This window comes from Trachymyrmex septentrionalis, unplaced genomic scaffold (genome assembly GCF_001594115.1).
Source record: "Trachymyrmex septentrionalis isolate Tsep2-gDNA-1 unplaced genomic scaffold, Tsep1.0 scaffold36, whole genome shotgun sequence".
NCBI lineage: Eukaryota > Metazoa > Arthropoda > Insecta > Hymenoptera > Formicidae > Trachymyrmex > Trachymyrmex septentrionalis.
In genome coordinates this window covers 594366-612762 of record NW_017305525.1, presented here as the reverse complement: position 1 = coordinate 612762, position 18397 = coordinate 594366, and the positions used below count along the sequence as shown (strand labels likewise).

General features: G+C 37.6%; 1 protein-coding gene across 1 annotated transcript; it reads left to right on the top strand.

Annotated features, from left to right (window-relative positions):
• Positions 1–5864: 5864 nt before the first annotated feature.
• Positions 5865–16213, top strand: LOC108750321 (cilia- and flagella-associated protein 43-like). Its single transcript, XM_018489701.1, has 8 exons — positions 5865–6429; positions 7084–7834; positions 8502–8697; positions 9607–10095; positions 11116–11914; positions 12867–13147; positions 13803–14228; positions 14831–16213. Exons 1-8 carry the CDS (start codon positions 5865–5867, stop codon positions 16211–16213), a joined length of 4890 nt encoding a protein of 1629 aa, XP_018345203.1.
• Positions 16214–18397: the final 2184 nt, after the last annotated feature.

Below are 18397 nucleotides of genomic sequence, written 5' to 3'. Positions count from 1 at the left end.
ATGACCATTGAATCTATGCTTATCTCTCTATGGATTCTAAAACGAATACGAGACACTGACGACATTCTTCATGATATCGCCGTTTCTCAATGTCTGATAAGCGATGCACAATAATTATTGTAAGCAGTGAATTGATAATAATTTCTCATCTTGTAAGTATTTATTATAAAAGATTTCTTTGTTTTTTTTTTCTTCAACCTTTAATACATACAATGATTTTCCGGCTCTTTATTACATGCACGATCGGTTGTTCGTGTCTCGAGTTAATTTTCATCACTTTTATAAGTTTATCAAAAGTTATTAAACAATTTTTACATTTCGGAAAAAATTTGGTACGTCAATTGGAATTCTGATTGAAAATTATTTACAAATTATTATCCTACAGTAGACATCAACTAAAAGTAACATTATATCCATGTTATAATGATTTCAAATTTAACAATATAAATGTAATGTAATATATGGTATTACATTATAGTTGCATTGTAAGCGTGAAATTATAATATGGATATTATGTTGTTTTCAATTGGCCGTCGACTGGGATAATTCTAGTTGAGACAATCAGAATTCTGATTGACATGATAAAAATCTTCCGATTCATTCATTTCCAATCAGTTCTCATTGCACATATAACTTTAACATCTTTAGAAAGTACTTGTAAGATCGTGTATTTAGAAAATTATATATAATATAAATGTCCTAATTAATCATTTGGTGCTTCTAGTAATTCAAAGAAAAGAAACGAATGATCCAATCGTGTATGCTAAAGATTAAATATTCATATTATTCAATTAATGTCCAAACTTGAATTCCGACAAATACATTCACGTAATCATAGAGATTCCTTACGTATTATAATCACTGATCCATTTCGTAGAATTGTCCTCGAAGAAACAAACGCCTAATCATTTCCGAACGATCTGTATGTTTAAAATTCCAGAAAGTCTCGAGAGTTCTACTGGATGAGCGCGTTAATTGCTCTGCGAAAAGTTCATGCGTTTCTCACCGTCAACTCCCATTCGTGAAGAACGAGGCACGGCGCCTACAAATTTGCTGCAAAATATCGTCTCCCCGCCCTTAATTTCTCGCCGTTTTTCAAAAATTTCCTGGTGCCGTTCACGTTTACTAAGGGTACCAGCGACAAAAAAGCGTTCGGGCCCGTGAGATACTCCGTCATTCCGTGCGCTATGGTACCGGCAATTCGGTGGTTCGGGAAGCAGGGGAACGGCCTGATTCTCTCGCGACCGTTGGCGTGATACCCTTTTTCGACAACGACCATCCTCGAACGGCCTCGGCTCGGTATCACACGCTTCCCCCTGCGTCCCTCTCCTCCCCAAGATGCTCCATACCTACCCCCCAATCGCTACGCGCAGACCTGCGTTCGGTGTAAGTGCGAATTTCTCCTTTTTCTCTCGTTTCCTTTCGTTGGGCGGACGTGATTACTGGGAGGCCGAGGAGTTCTAAGCTGCTGCCCGTTCCTCCGGAGCACGGACATCTTTGCGGAGGAGGAGGAGGAGGAGGAGGAGGAGGAGGAGGAGGAGAGAAAGAGGCGAAGAAGGAGAAGAAGAAGTAGATGGAGAGAAAGAAGGAAGAGTTGTTGTAATGCTGAATGGGGTAAGAGCGAAAAGGACGGTTTGGGTAGGAGACGACGGCAGAACGGGAAGGACGGGGCGAAGGGGCGGGAGAGGAGCAGCAACGATCGGCGGAGGGACGGGGGTGTACAAGAGCAGAGGTTACTTTTAATGTCTCGCGTCACGCAGCCCAAGGCACCGTGAGCCTCGCCTCGTCCTCCTTACTAATTTGGCGCCAATTTCCAGGCAACCTCCCGAGCAAAAACTAACCGAACCATATACCGCTCTCTTCTACTTCCCCCTTTCGACCCCCTCCCCCTCCCTCCCCCTCCTCCTTGTATACGTACACGTGTACCGTGCACTTCGACGCGAGGCTCTGATTAAATGCTACTCTGCCGCGTTCGAGTCGTTCCCTCTTCCTCTTTTCTTCCTCTCGCGACTTCTCCCTCTCTCTCTCTCTCTCTCTCTCTCTCTCCCCCCTTCTCTCCCTCCCCCCCCTGTCTTTCGGCGGCGCGGTTTCCCACACTGTGCGGACGATGTGATACGAGACGGCGGTTGCTCGTCGCGCAGCACGTGTGCGTGCCAGCCACGGAACGATCAGCGCGTATACACGCGGATGATGCTCCTTTGGCTGTGCCGCTTTCTGCCTCGGATCACCATTTTTCTCCACCGCCCTCACGGGGCGCGCGCCTCCCCCGGGAGTCGTTGCGCGAGATCGCGAGACTAAATGTTAAGCACGAATGCCCGGTGCTGGGCGTTCACGCTTGCATAGCCTACGCGTATCTTCTGCGGGAGTATCTCAACTCAATCGACCGACGCGCGGAATTTAATCCTCGACCGCTTGAAAAAGCTGTGCTATACGATAAGATAGACTGTTCTCGACTGATGGTCATTACTCTTAGAATTCTTGGGCTCAACAATGATTTTTTCCTCCGCTCGCAGTCGATTTTTATATTTCAATTTATTCACATAATTAATGTTCTAATTGAATCAATAAGAAGAAGGTCCAACAAGAATTTTGATGATAGGATAAACAGAATTTCTGACTACGACAATCAGATCTCCAATGTCATTTTTGTTGGATCCTTTTATTAGATTAATCAAAAGATTTTTCTCAGTGATAATTCTCCTTCTCGTATTAACTCGCGTGCGCCTGGAGAATTTTAATCTGATACATTTTTTTTTACGAGATAATTTCCTCGTGAAAAATTATAACCGAGTTAAACATCACGCAACAGTAAATAAGAAGAATGGGAGTTGATCGGAGTCACTCGTGAAACGAAGTGCATGATGTGCCCCGCTCTGAGGTTCCCACGCGAGTCGGTTTAAGCGACGCTCGGAAAGACGATGCCGCTCGTTGTTCACAAGCACTCGTCGATAATGCCGATCGGTACGCAGCCGGTGGGTTATGCAAATACAAATCTCAGCGGGCGTCACTTTAATGGCGAGGCGACGGTGCACGGACAGCACGTACGACGCCGCGGACGAAGCGAGGTAGATCCCTTCGACCGTGGATACGCGAGGATACGAAATCAGGCAGTCTCAAGGTAGGCAGTCAGTCAGTCAGTCAGACTTGCCGGTCAGGGAGGGCAGTCAGGACCAGGTCAGAAGAGAGAAGAAGAGAAGAGAGAGAGAGAGAGAGGGAGAGAGAGAGAAAGAGAGAGAGAGAGAGAGTGAGTGGAGAACGCTTGGCAGGCATCCACGGGCAGTATATCACGTGGCAAGGATAAGTTTTTGATCGGGCCTCGCTATACGGATGACTCCCTGCTGGTTGACCTCATCACGCCACGCTATGGGGGTCTTTATAAACCACCATCGACTGCGCGTATCCTAATCACCTTTTGTCTTAAGCCTGCCAAATTCTTTCTTCGAGAGAGGGAGAGAGATCGGCGTGTTGACCCCTCTGTCGAAGGTACCCGATATCCGTCGCCACCAGCGAATGCATACCCGAAGAAACTGCACGAAAACACGATCACTCGAGCGGACTGTGAGCAAATTTGTAACGAGCATTTTTTTATATTAAAAATAAAGAGGAAAGAGACAGAAAAATAGAGAGAAAGAAGTTTAGTTCATTCAATAAGTTTTCAATATTTACATTACACAAAATCGAAATCAAGATCGGTTGAAGTTTTGAAAAAAATACAATCATCAAAACTAAACTGTAATAATTCCCTAGTATTATTCCGTAGTAATTCCAAAAATCGTCATTTATATAAATAAATGTTATTTTTAAGATAATATAATAAATAAAAATAATTACTTAATCTGTAACTGAACATAATATGGGGGAACATAATATTCTGTTTTTCCTAATTTTTAAAGAATAATTATTTGAAGTAATTTAATGTTTCACAATCTTATTTTTCATAGTTTTGAACTTGAACTGTTAAAAAAAAATAAAACTAATAATAAAAGCTTTAATAATTCTGAAAATATGTTCCTGTTAAACGAAGTAAAATTATTTAAAATATTTAGACAGGTCGAGAGTCAAATGTTGCATATAAATTTTATAGTCTAACTTGTTTATTTTATTTTAAAACTGCGTACTCATATAATTCTCTATACGTTTGTAGGCTTCCCTTACAAAAATGAGATTTTAATTGCTTACATTCTTTCACACCTCAGTTTATTGAGCTGAATCGATAAAGTGTGAGTGTCTTGTTTGAATGGGGCTGAATCCATCTTCTGTAAGGATACTTTAAAGTACAGTTATACAATAAACATGAAGGATGTTACTGGAGAATAGTTGTCACTGGTTGAATTAAGCAGAGACAATGGAGGCGCAACAGTTAAACAGGTAATTCTCGGTTGAATGTTCCTCGCTTTGTCGTTAGTTGACGGAATGAATGGACATCATATTTTCCGTCACTTTTAAATGACATTGTCTGCTACCGGCACGATGCGTGGATGCAGACCTTACGTTAATTTTTCATGAAATCTTTTATTACTATGTCATAACATTACAAACTATTATCTTTGTTCCTACGTTTTTCAATCGTATTACATATTTTACATAATTTAAAGAAACAATTTTTTTTAATGAAAGAATTATTGTTGAATGTCCAGTATTTACAGATTTGATACGCAATATTAAGCATAATTGTCTGATCTGGATTTACTTTTTCAATATGAAAAAAAAAAAACGATTTAACCCCCAACGTTGAGTAGAATTTTTGGGTTTTTATATTACCTTTACAATAGAGAACAATGGAAACTTTTAACTCCATAGGAAATTAGTCTGGAACATTGCCGAAGGCATAAGAAGTTTGCCTCATTCAGTCATTCAAATACGGCGGCGTTGAATAACACGTTTTGAAAAATCTGATGAAAATAACGATCATAATAATTACTGATTTCTAATCATTACTTGATATATAATAGTTTTTACGTAAGCATAAATGTTAAATGCAATGTTTATAAATTTATATAACTTTTAAATAATAATTATATATAGCAAGACGTTAAATTTAATTAAAATTTGGTTTTGTAATTTTTGTTAATCACATAATCCGTTATTCATTTTTTAATCTTATTAATACATATTTGAAAAATTATTAACTTAACAAATCAATCACTTTATGACATTGTCATTTCAAAATTTGTTATTACCTATTTAACACTAAAAAAAAGTCTGGTAATTGCTATTAAATATATTTCGTTTAAATTTAGATTTAGCGTATTGATGCAATATTTAGTAAATATAATAACAATAATAGTAACCAATAGTTTGATAATAATTAAAAAGTATAAGATAATATTTAGAAAGTAAAATTAGTATTTAGTTGGTTTTTGTTATATTAATCGAACGTTCCATTAAAATTATTTCACTAAAGCTTCAGTATCTATTAAAATTCCTTTAACAACAGGAGTTAATATAAACCAGATATTAATATCAACACATATTAGTGTATTAATTAATGATGTATGTATACATTATTGATTATTATATAATTAATCAAAAATTGTTTGAGATTAGATTTGTAGCTTGTACGTTTTGCACTCAGTATCTTTGCTTTCTCTTTTCGCCCGAATATATATTTATCTCATTTGAAGTGCAAAAATTTTTGTAGATTTCAAGCAACATGGACAGATCTTGTCTTAACCATGGTCTTAACAGTTAACTCTAGGAACTATCATCTACTTGATTATTATTATTACCAGACTTTTTTCAGTGAATTTGTTTGTGACTTGTTTCTCTTCTCGGCTCTTGTCAAAGTGATTATATGTTCATTTAGGTTATTATTTATAATCAGTTAACAATTTTACTGGCTTAGTATCATATCGTTGTGAAAGATGGATCAAGTTACAAGCTATTCACCCTGCTGGATACGCGGCAGCAAAATCGAAGAAATCGTTTGGATCGGCAAGGACGTGCTTGCCTGGTGTACCGGTGTGTACATCGTGTTCTTTCACATCGACAAGAGGCAGCAAACGCTACAATGGTGTTGGAATGATGCGACCGGTGATGGTGCTCGCTGTATATCCGGTCACGTGTCCTTGCCGATTTTCGCCTTCTCCGAGAGATCGCTGAAGCCGCGAATTCTCGTCTTCGAGTATCCTTCGATGACGAGAATCTGCGAGTGTGTTGGAGGATACGACAGTGGTTACTTAGCGATTGCGTTCACACCAGACGATTATCTCGTGTCGTTGGGCTCTTATCCGAATTTCCCGATGATTATATGGTGTTGGAGAACAGGAACAAAAATTGTTATTGTCGACACACCTATACGCGACGAGATCGGTCAGATAATCAAGATAACTCAGACGGGACGCACTGTCATTGGTCAAATGGGAAAGACTTGCGGAAAATTGCTCACTTGGGAACTTGACATTATCGATAAAATTCATTTTTTAAAAGGCATTTTATTTTTCTTTCCTAAGACAATTTTAATCCTTTGTGGATAGGCGTGTCTGTTCAGCGCACCCCCTTTTATTTTGTAAACTGCGGGCTTGATTTTTATGAAACTTAGTCTATGTGGTAATACTTTATTCGAATTGAAGTCGAAAATAAAAAATTCAAAATGGTAAATCCAATATGATGGATAGAGATAAAAAATAATAATCTGATCAATATAAAACTCGGTTTCAGAAAATTCCTAATTGCAATGTAACATATCAAGTTTATAGTTACACTTTATTTGAAGTTCATCATTCTACGCAAATAATTAAATTCTAATTTTCGAGCTTCGATTTTTAATGGCACTAGAGTTTCTTTCATTAGAGGACTTACTATTCTTTCGAAATTTAACGTAGATTACATTCAAGTATGACACCAAACCCTCTTGAAACCGAGCTCCACTATAGTCAGATTATTTTGTTCACTCATTTGTGTTGTATTTTTTTGAAATTTTCGAATTCTGAGAGCAGAATCAAATTCAGCGATTTCGAAAATCATCAGAAAACAAGGTTTCCTTTCTTTGTTAAAACTCTCATCCTCAAAGGATTAATTCAGATTTCTAATAAAACAAACAGTTAAAGATTCTAAAATACGTAAATTCTTTTCTTTGTAAAGATCACGAAATTAAATTGCCGCAAGAAGCTACGATTTGCGGGATCGATTGGTGTCCGAATACGCCGAGTGATCCGCTATTGGCTATTACTGATATAGACGGTCATGTATATTTGAGCAATTACGACGGTACCAATATCCTCCGTGTCGTATTTTCGCAACGCTGTGGGATCTGTACGAACATTGAGATACCAGTCGTGTGTTGGTTTCATGGCGGTATCATCCTTAAAACCACTTTCTGTCAGATCCGCTACTTCAAGAAAAAACCAAAGACCGATGTCTGGCACAAACTATGGTACATCAAAGCGTACGACATTCCTTATATCCTGATCGCTCATCCCTCTAAAAATTGGCTTTTCTACTACACTCTCGAGGGTTACCTGATGCAGATAATTTTCCCTGAGGGTGAAAGCACGATGCCGACGATTCATACGTACCTATACAACGGTGGTAAATACCGTTTTGTCGATTTCTTGCATCCTTGGTGCCATCATCTTGCGGCGACAGATGACCTTAAAGAGTTGAGTATCTTCGAAAGCTACAGTGGCAGTGAGGTCTCCAAAGTGGAGCTCGATATAGAAGGCAATATATCGGCTCTAGTCTCACATCCGGACGATCCATTGATTGTTGTCGTTAGCGATCATGGTGAAATGGTCCTTCTGGGTGTTACCGATCCGGAGCAACCGATGATACTGGTGCAATTTCGTCTCCAGAGGACACCCTTAGATCTTATAAAATTTTCCCACTGCGGCAAGTAAGTATGATCTAACAATGAGATAATTCGCGTATCGATTTCTTAAAAGTTACATCCACATAAAAGTTAATGTAACTATTAGTAGTAATAATAATTCGTAGTTAAGAGCATTTGCTCTTAATTTTATAAAAATCCTAATTTCATATGTTTACAAATCGACAAAGTGCGTTAATTATACTTTTAATAAATTACAAAAGTATTTATTAAAGAGTATGCTGTTAAACACAATAATATTAAACAATTATGATACGAATTTGGACTGATAAGGATAAATCTAATTAAATAAAAAAAAAAACTTTATTTTCGATCAAAGCGGATTTTAGTGCTTAAATATTTCTGTGTAAATTTATATACATATCTGATTTTGCAAATCGGACGTCAAAATCTTTTTCGGCACAATAACAAACACAAATTAAAAATTTGCTGTTTATTTTCTAAGATATGGCAAACAGAGTCTAAAACATGGGAATTCTATATCACATACAATATTTCGCGACTGTGATGCTCTATTAAAAAATGAGCATTGACGTTCCGTTTTCATAAGAAGCAACTGAGCAACACAGCACTCCTCTAAATGCATTTCTACCGAACGTATTTAGTCATGAGCGAGAGTATAAGCGCTATTAGGATTACACACCTCTCGATGATCAATTTCTGTTGCCGACAGATTTCTAATCGTCGCACAGAAGGAGACGGGTAATTGTTATTGCGTGAATCTGCAACGCGATGCTCCGTGGGAAGTGGTGGCCCAGCTCCAAACGAAGGGACGCCTCGTCGACGTGGTGCTGTATGACGATGAGGCGCGCGCGTACCTAAAGGTGCTCGTGCTCATCGCGACATTGTTAAATATCGAAGGAACAAAGGTAACCGAATTTCTTCAGTTAAATAACATTTTGTTTTTAACTTTTATATATATCAAAATATAAATTAATTTCTGTAGCTGAACTGGTTACTTTCAAAGTAAACAACGTTCACATTAACGCTCGCACTTACAAAGTAGATAACAAATTAAAGGGCCTTGCACTATAATTGTCTGGAAAATGGAATGCCGGTGAAATGAGCTAGCTTTTACACATAATGTAATTTATAATGTAGTGAACAGAAAATATTATAGACATAAAATTTTTAATAATTGATAGTTTTTGAGCTGGTGTGTCAAAGGTGTAAAATTTATGCTTGCACAGCATCTTTGAATATTCTTTTCACAGGGACTTGATACAACATAAACCATTGAATCTTGTGTTTACATGTTTCATTGCACATTATAAGCTACAATGTTACAGTGATTGTAAAAGTTTTCGACCAATATATACAATTTTATGATAATTTTTGTTTTCAATTTCTTTTTAATTTATTTAAATTATTATATGTAATTATTATTATATAATAACAAATTCTTGTTATATTTAATTTAAGAACACAATATTTTAAATACTAAAATACTTAAATACTTAAAGAAGAATACTTAGGTATATGCTAGATCTTTATTTATAAAAGTTCTTTATCTCAACAATGCAATTAATAAAATTACTTATATTGTTAAGTTAAATTATTTAACTCCATTCCCGAGAAAGAATGCTATATAAATGAACATATTTTATATATAATTGTATATAATATTGTACATAAAATATGTCAATTTTTCATATAATTATATATGAAACATTTTTTCCCGGGTTGTTTATTAACGATATATTGAGTATAAGCTGTAGTAATCTATAAGTATGATTAAAAGTAAACTCAAATTGGCTATAATTTGATATTATGAACAGTACGAGCCGTTCTGCTCGATGGGCCAGCAGTTGCACACGTACAACGTATCGTACCTCATCGGCACAGATGTACGTCTAGTCAACGAGATCATCGACATTATAACACTGCCCGCAGTCTTTTACGAGTTGTGTCACACGCCTGGCGATCCTCAACTGCTAATAGGTTCGCTTTATTTCGAACGGCAATTGTACATGCTGAGGTTGGAACGCTTCGAGTACGCAACCTTGACGGACGCGGTGATGACGGGCCATCATGTACGGCTAGCTCACGTCTTCGCTGATCGACGTTGGATTGTCACGTGCGCTTACGACGGATTGGTCATTATTCACGACAGAACGATACGACAAGTCGTTGCCGTGATACCGATGCATCACAGACTCGACTCGGGCAACCGGAAGGCTATCATCAGTTCCGACGGTGATACAGTAATTGCTCTTGGCCATGATGGTTCCTTGGTTGCGATGCGCCTTCATCGTGAAAGTGAAAAAGTGTGTATTAATAATTGTACAGGTTTTTTACTCTATAAATCTCGTGGAGTGAAATCTCACTCGAAGAGACTGAAAATTTAGCCTGTCTGGAAAAAAGAGTGAAAATCTGAACTCTTGAACAAGAATGACCGTATATTTTCACTCTTTTTTCAAGACAGGCTAAATTTTCAGTCTCTTAGAGTGAGATTTTCACTCTACGAAATTTAGAGAGCATGTTTTAATTAAAGTCTTCGATTTCTTTTTCGTTAAATTCTCTTTCTTTTGATCTACGATATGCTATTTGCTTTCTATTACTTTTTACTACTTTTTACTTCTTGCCTTTCTCTCTCTTTATGATTGTTTTATCGAAAGTCATGTTTCTTGTAACGTGTTTAAGATGTATTTTTTGTCTTTTCTAAAATTTATCAGTTTTTTTATCTCGGGTGACAGAAAACAAAGAAATAGACACGGAATGGGAATAACGCGTTGCTCGTAATATTGTTATTTTTACCGTTATTTTGTTACAATAACAAATTTGATAATAATATTGCAAATTTTTTTATAACTTCAACGGTAACGCTAAGATTAGAAAAATCACTTTTGAAAAGTAACTTGTCACCATTACGTGTTATTTATTGAAAACAAATAACTTCTTACTTGTAACGCGTTACTTTTACTCGTTATTTGTAACGTTTTCATTAAAAAAAAAACGCGTATAGTGACGAGTTTTAGTGAATGAATATTTTTCAAAAGTGACAATGTCTCTTAACCTTAGCATTTAGTCAGTTATCGTTATCATAACAAATTGCAACGTCCAAATCATTATTACCAATTATTATACGAAATTATTATTATAAAAAGTTTTTAACGGTAAAAGTAACGTTATATATTTTCCGTCCCTGGCTAAGTCGAATAGAATAAAGGGCAAAAAGGCAAGAGGTAAAAAGCGATAAAAAAACAAGAAATAGGAAGCAAAAAGCACATTGCGATTTCACATTATCTATCCTTACAAAAGAATGACAATTCTTGTCTTTAGTACAGGAGAGTACAGAGTCACCACCCGTGAGTGAAACCAGAAGCGTCTACTCGGTGGACTATGAACAGTACATGTACGAAGAAGAAAGAAAAGAAAAGATACTCTCGGATTATGCCTCTCTGGACCCAGCAATCCGTGCCTCGTTGACCCGAGCCAGAATAAACTTCCCGGCAACCGACGAGGAAGGATTTGAAACCTGGGAAGAATGGCAGCAGAACATGCAGCTGCGTGAAGAAACAAGATTTTACGCCGCGGAGAAGGCCGCCATTACGAAGGATCTGGAAGCTTTGAAGGACGCTGTCAGACAACTCCTCGACGCCAATGAGACATATTCAGAGATAGAGAGGTTACCGGTGTCCGCGTTTGATCTGGACAAAGCAGGCCGCGATCAGAAATTGAAAACGGCCGAAAAGGAACGCGAGGATACCCGTATGGAACTCGAGGATCACTGTGCCTCGATGGATGATATGGTCAGCTGGATAAAGAAGACCTTCTGGGATCCGCAGATCGTGTTAGGTCGCTCGATATTCTCTTTCCGTGATAACACAGAGGTGACGAATTATCCGCTGACCAAGGAAGATCCGTACTTCAAGGATCATCTGCAATTCGCACAATTTACTAAGAATTCGATACGCAGTGTTATTTATGACACTTTCCAGCCGTGGTACAACTACACGGAGGACCAACTGCAGAAATTTAGAGAACCCATCCGGAAGTTTGAGAGACGCAGGACAGAGCTGCTTCTGGAAGAGAAGAAGCACGAGATCGATCCTGAGGAACTAGAGGAGCTGCGGGCGGTCGGTGGTAGGATGTAATAACTTTCTGTTTCTCTTTCAATAGGTATGTGTGTATATGTGTGGATCTCAGAGCACTGTGCTTGAATTTCCTGATCTCCGACAACTGCGGCAATATTTTTTTGTTATTCTTTACGAAAAATCAGCGCATTTCTTGTGCCGCAAAGATTTTTAATTTGGTAATTATCTGATTTTTTTATGTAAACGTTTATTTTTATATCCCAATTAAAATCACTATTATTCACAATATATTGAATGTTATTGGTTGCTGTTCGACTTATATTAGTATTGAGAACATTATGGATATGGCTTAATTAATTTTAATTAATTTTCTGAAAAAAGTAAATAGAATTTAAACAAATATTATAACAAAATAGAATACGTTAAGCAGCTTATTATGATAGTATTTATAAAAAAATAAAGATTTTAATTAATATAACGTTTTTTATTGTGGATTTTATTTTCGATGAAATTGGGTATTTAAAGGTTCGTAAAAAATAGTTATTAAAACAGAAAAAAATATGTTTAAAAAAATATTCCTACAAAACAATATTTTACAACAATTTAGATTTCTTTCACCGCTGTAATATAAAAATATTCCAGATGTGACTATTCCCAGATGAAATAATGTCCTTTATATTAATGTTTTTTTAATTTGGAAAGGCTGCTGTAAAGAAAACCTTAAATAAAACAAAAATTTGGAATTAACAATTTCTAAAAATTAAAAAAGATTTCCTTAAAGAAACCTCAAATGAAAAGAGAATTTGGATGAATATAATAAGTTTGAAATTGATTGAACAAAAAAAGAAATTTTTGTGCCAGAATAAAAATGATACATCGAAATATTGAACCAAAAAAGAAGAATTAATAATTCCAGTTTTACTTGTACAAAATTACGAGTTCTTAGGCTTTTCGACTTTTGCTTGATTAAACCTCGCTAATCGTCGTGCACTTATTCGCAGGCATGACAACGCATCAGTTCGTCGAGCAATCGCCTTTCTCGCAGATGGAGTCTTACGGATTCGAACATCTAATGCTGGACAATCGTTATTTAATGCACGACTGTAGAAAGCTCCATGTCTACTTTAACAAACTCTTCGACGACATGTACGCGACGAAAGAGCGGGAAACGAATGTGATACTGGAGAGGAACGAACATATACGTTATATAGATTCCGAGCTGAGGATAATGTTCGACCAGAGCGTGCCGCAGGTTCCTGTTGATCCGCAATGGCATCCCAAGGTAAACACGAGGTGCGAGCACCGCTTCTACCAGGTGTCTGAAAAGCCGAGGCCTTATTTAAATTATTGCAAGAAAAACGTAAATCAGAGTTCGTATGAATAAATTAAAGGAACGAAAGTTTGCTTCATGGAAAAATATACCGTGCCAGCATTGAAAATTAGTGATAAAAGATTTTCAAACTATAATTTTTACGAAATGGAAAATCGAGTTCTAGACAAGTGTGTTTTTCCATTATTTCTCCGTAAAAATTTGAATGCAATAAAATAATAAATTCTTTTTCAAGCGATCACATAAATGCTATAATGATCAAAATTTGTAATAACGCATTGAGAATTAAGTCTTAAAGTTAATCCTTAGAACACATGATGTGCCTTGCATATTTATTTACTTTAAAATGCTAGGAACACTTGGCTAAATAATCATTATCCTTTTTTTTTAATGCACAAGTACTTTGTAAATATTTTCCAAAGATGTTAAAATATGTAAGATTCTTGATTATTTTTATACACTTGCGGAAGTTAATCCAGAATATGAACGACACATCGTGTAGAGAGATCAAACAATTATCGTTGTATGTATTAAGGGTTACTTTTTATAAATCTGATTACGAGTAATAGCAACTAGATACATATAACGTAAATACGATATCGATTAGGAGAAAGTAGAGAGCATTATTCAAGTGCTCCAAGACGAGGTCAAGGCGAAGCCGTATGTGTCGCCATCGCAGCAGGAAATCCTGGATAGACAAGCAGTGGAAGCCGAACGAATTAGACAGTTGTTACTGGCCGACGATTTTCGCGAACGCGCCCTCATTAAGATGATGGACGGTATGCTAGAGATTCGTTGGGAAGATATTTTAAAGGTAGACGTGCGCAAGCCTGCGTGCATGCTGGAAAAACAGCCGGACCAGTACACGCCCGACGACATCGCGGCCATAAGGAAGTATGAAATGGATGTGGAGAGTCTTCAGCAGGAACGTGATCGTTACAGACAGTTACTCGAAGCTGATTACGCGAAGATCAATGGACTTCTGCAGGAAGACATCGACAAATTCGATGCCAAGTTGAATGAATTCTTTCAGGTCTCTTGCCGATTGAGATTCTAACTTTTAACAATACTATTATATTTTTACTTATATTTTCTTTTGTTAGATTAAGGATTGAGATTAATATTTTTCTTAAATGCTTTATTTTGAAATAATTATATTATTAATATTATTATATTTATAATATTTTATAATTATAATAATCATTGTACAGTACAAAATATGTATTTATGTTTAAAAATCGGTCCAGTCTTTGTTCAAATTTTGTGTTACATTTTTAATATATCCCACTTATGTTAATTTAACATAAAGTGATTGTGTTATTTGAATATCTTGTATTAAATTGATATTCGATACTTCTTGGTATTAAAATAACATAGTTTATGAATAAAATAACATAAAAGCAATATGTTTGAAAACGTAAATTCTGGAATAACTGAATAAAATACGTCTTAATTTAACATATTGTAAATGTTAATTTTACTGAAAAACTTAACACAAATTTTCTAATAATATAATAATATTTTATAATTATAATTATATAATCTCTCTCTTATACCTATAAATAATATTCTTGTTATACATACATATTAATCTGATACGTTTATCAGATTCTTTGAAATAATGTTTATTTGTAGCTAAAACTAAGAGTCGATGCGGCGATAAACCAATTGAAGCTACGACACATTCGCGACCGTACGCGCATTCTTGCGCGGGTCGAGAGTATGAAAGAAGAAGACGAGATAAAAAAAGAGATATTCGAGAAACTTCAATACGAAATCACGCTGGAGAAACACATACAGAAGCTAAACGACGTCTATCAGGATATGCTCGCGCATCACGACGCGCTCTACACTCGTGAGAAAGAGATGATGAAGTTTCAGCCTGAATTTGCATTATCGAAGGTCAACGTCGAGCTTCTCGAACGGCAATACAAGCGAAGACCGCGAGTGTTCTTGAAGAACATCGCTGCCAGCGACCTGCTCAGTCTCGCGGACTATCTCGCGCATCATACTAAGCCGGCTTATTTTCCAACTGAATGCGCGGATTATTCGAAGATCCTGGAGAACCTGGACGTGCGACCCAGCGAATTATCGCAGTCGATTAATGTGAGTCACTGGGACCAACTGACGCAATCGCGTCGTCAGAAGATTAACATCGAGCTAAAGATCAAGGCTCAGCAGCTGAAGATAGCCGCGATGGAGCGAACGATTAGCGCGTTCGAAGGTAAGCTCAATGCATGTAAATCGAATGAGATCCTCCTCAGGGATCGGTTGAGGGCAGCGAGGGAGAAGCGGATAATGCACGAGCAGGACGCGCAGATCCAGCTTGTGCTGAAGAGAGGCCAAGTGGAGCTCGAACTACGTGGTGAATGGCACGACGCGGTGAATGCTGTTTTGGTACCGCGCGAAGAGATCGAGAGAGTCAACGAGCACATCTGTATCGCGGGTGCACGTAAAATAGACGTTTTGAAACGTATAATCGATTTCCGCCATGAGATGCTGTCGACCGAGTGGGAGCATCGTTGCCTGAGAACGCGCTTCAACGAGCTGAAGGAGGATCTGCATTCCTTGAAGGACGTCACGGTCACCCGAGACATGCACACCTATTTGCGGAGAAAGGCCAAGGGACTGCAAGACGATAAAACTGAAACGCACCTCGAGAAGGAGATCGAGGCTATGAAGAAATCTTTGGATAAAGTTTTGGCCAAAGAGATGAATAAACTCGAGAAGCTCCGGCAGAAGATTGCCCGCACGAAAAAAAAGAATGCTGAGCTCGATCGAGCGATCACTGAGATGAACGTGGCAAGATGGGAATTGGAGTATCAACGCGACGTTATCGGGGAGATAAGGCAGCGCGAGCATACGGATCAAAAGATGCGTCTCTTCAAACAACGATCCGATCTGATCAGGAAGCTCCAGGAAAATTATACTGAGCTTCTGGCGTTGCAGACTGAGTACGAGCTGTTACGGTTGCGAGCGTATCCCTTGGGCTATTTTCAGACGCCCGTTGGACGATAAGGATAAAATTAGAAACAAATAATCGTTTATCGAATTTTATTATTTTTAAAAAGAATGAATTTAATTTAAATATGTAACGGTTTAAAAGGAACAATTATTTTTCGGAATTTAATCCTTATCCTTTAACAATGTCGTGTTTCCGTATTATTATTTTTTTTTTTTTGAAGTTGGAAGCAAATACCAGATTTTTTCACGCAAACGATTTTCACCCCAATTAATCATTGTTATTGTAATCATTATTCAATCATCATTAACAACATATTGCATATTATTGATTTTGGATTTATTAGTATTTAAGAACATTGTATAATAGATATAGATTTAATCATAATTTTCTGAAAAAAGTAAGTAGAAACTATTAAACGGAATTAATATGAACGTATTAAACTACAGTATTTTTCAAAAATAAAGATTTTAATTGATATAACGCTTTTTTATTGCGGTTTTCTACGGAATTGTATATTTTAAGATTTGTAATAGTAGATATAAAGAATAGTTATTAAAAAAGAAAAAAATATGCTGAACAATATCCATATGCAAAACAATAGTTTACAACAATTTACACTTTTTCACCGCTGGGGTGTAAAAATACCCCAGGTGATTATTCACGAATTAATAAATATAAGCTAATGGGAGACAAGATGACAAAACAGGCTTCCCTTCCACAGCGCTTCATGTTTGTTTACCAAGTCCCTGTCACGCATTATCTTAATCTTCATCGAGTAATTTAATTAAGTTTATAGATAATCGCGATCCCAGAGAGCCGCAACCACCAATAACAGAGCCGTGCCACGCCTGTATTTTTCGCGCGCATAAACTTAGCGTAATCTCGCGATCGCTAATTTCGCAATCACGAGGCGGCGGGGCCGGAGCGCCCACCTAAACTCCGCTAAATCACGATCAACGTGGCGGTCGGGATTTTAATCGGCGACGTTTCACTACGATCTTGCAAAGGACAAGCGGCAATTTACGCCGCCGGCATAAATCACCCGGCGACCCGATCTCGATACATAATGGGTGCCGCTCGCGGTCTATGCTTTTTTTTTCACCATAAATAACAGTACTAATAGTACACCGGCGAGATGAATGATGCGGTCACGGCGATGGCAACGGCGGCGGCTGCGGCGGCGGCGGCGGATCATCGGGTCGCCGCAAAGTGCGCGCGTACAAATCAATTTAATCTGGGAAATTTCCAGGTGGTCCCTTCGAGAGAAAACGAGCGAGAGGAAAAAAGAAAGTGGAGACTCATTCTGCGACGATTAGCGACGTCGGTCCGGGGACCGCGGTTTTCTCAATCTTCCACCAACGTTCGCCTCCAAAGTCCGCCTGCCCCCCCAAAAGAGAGGGTGCTGTCCACCCTCCCCCCTCGTTGCTGTCCGCGACACTGTAAATATTTTCGACTTAATAGCCATTTGATTTTTATTAATGGAGATGGTTGCGCGCAGCACACGCGGTGTTACGCGTCTCATTCCCCGGCGTCGTTTCCATCCGCGATCACGGTAGCCGCGCGCAAAGGAAGAAAGAGCGATATCCGTGACAGTCAATCGATTAATCATCGTTCCGCTGCTGACGCGGGTACAATGCCGCCCGTTATCGTGTAAGAAAACGAAATTGGGATGCCGCTTGCATCTATCGCGACGCTTGTTGTCCCAACGCAAGGCGTCCCGACGAGAGCAGTGGAGTTGTCCCGGTCTTTTTATTACACGCGAGTTATGTTACGCTGCACTACGATGTCGTTCGTTCAACTACTTGGTATCTACTAATATGGTATATTTTATTATTTATATTAGTCAATATTTTAATATTTAATAAATAAATTGTAAAGAGAGAAAAAGAATCTGGCGAGGATAATAAAATGATAAAAACGAATTACGCGTTATTGCAATAATGTTTGTACTCGCTTATGATTCATGTTAATGCTGCAAATTTTAATTATTATATGTGATTAATATTTAATAACTATTTAATGCGAATACACGATATACGTATTATAAAATATTATTATACATGATTCTCCTCTTATAAATGAAATTATTGGATTTCGAACCAAACATATTCGCGTTATTGATCGCTTTTCTTTTCAGAGCACAAGTAATATAATTCCTGACCATTTAAAGATGTATAGTCTCTGCAAAAAGTGACTAGAATTGTATTTTCCGTATAAAAATGAATGCTATATATATA

What these genes read in the sequence shown, in the direction of transcription:
- LOC108750321 (XM_018489701.1), top strand. Translation starts at nt 5,865, where the DNA reads ATGGATCAAGTTACAAGCTATTCACCCTGCTGGATACGCGGCAGCAAA. An exon ending in TAAAATTCATTTTTTAAAAG is followed by an intron (nt 6,430 to 7,083) that starts GCATTTTATTTT and finishes TTCTTTGTAAAG; the next exon opens with ATCACGAAATTAAATTGCCG. An exon ending in TAAATATCGAAGGAACAAAG is followed by an intron (nt 8,698 to 9,606) that starts GTAACCGAATTT and finishes TATTATGAACAG; the next exon opens with TACGAGCCGTTCTGCTCGAT.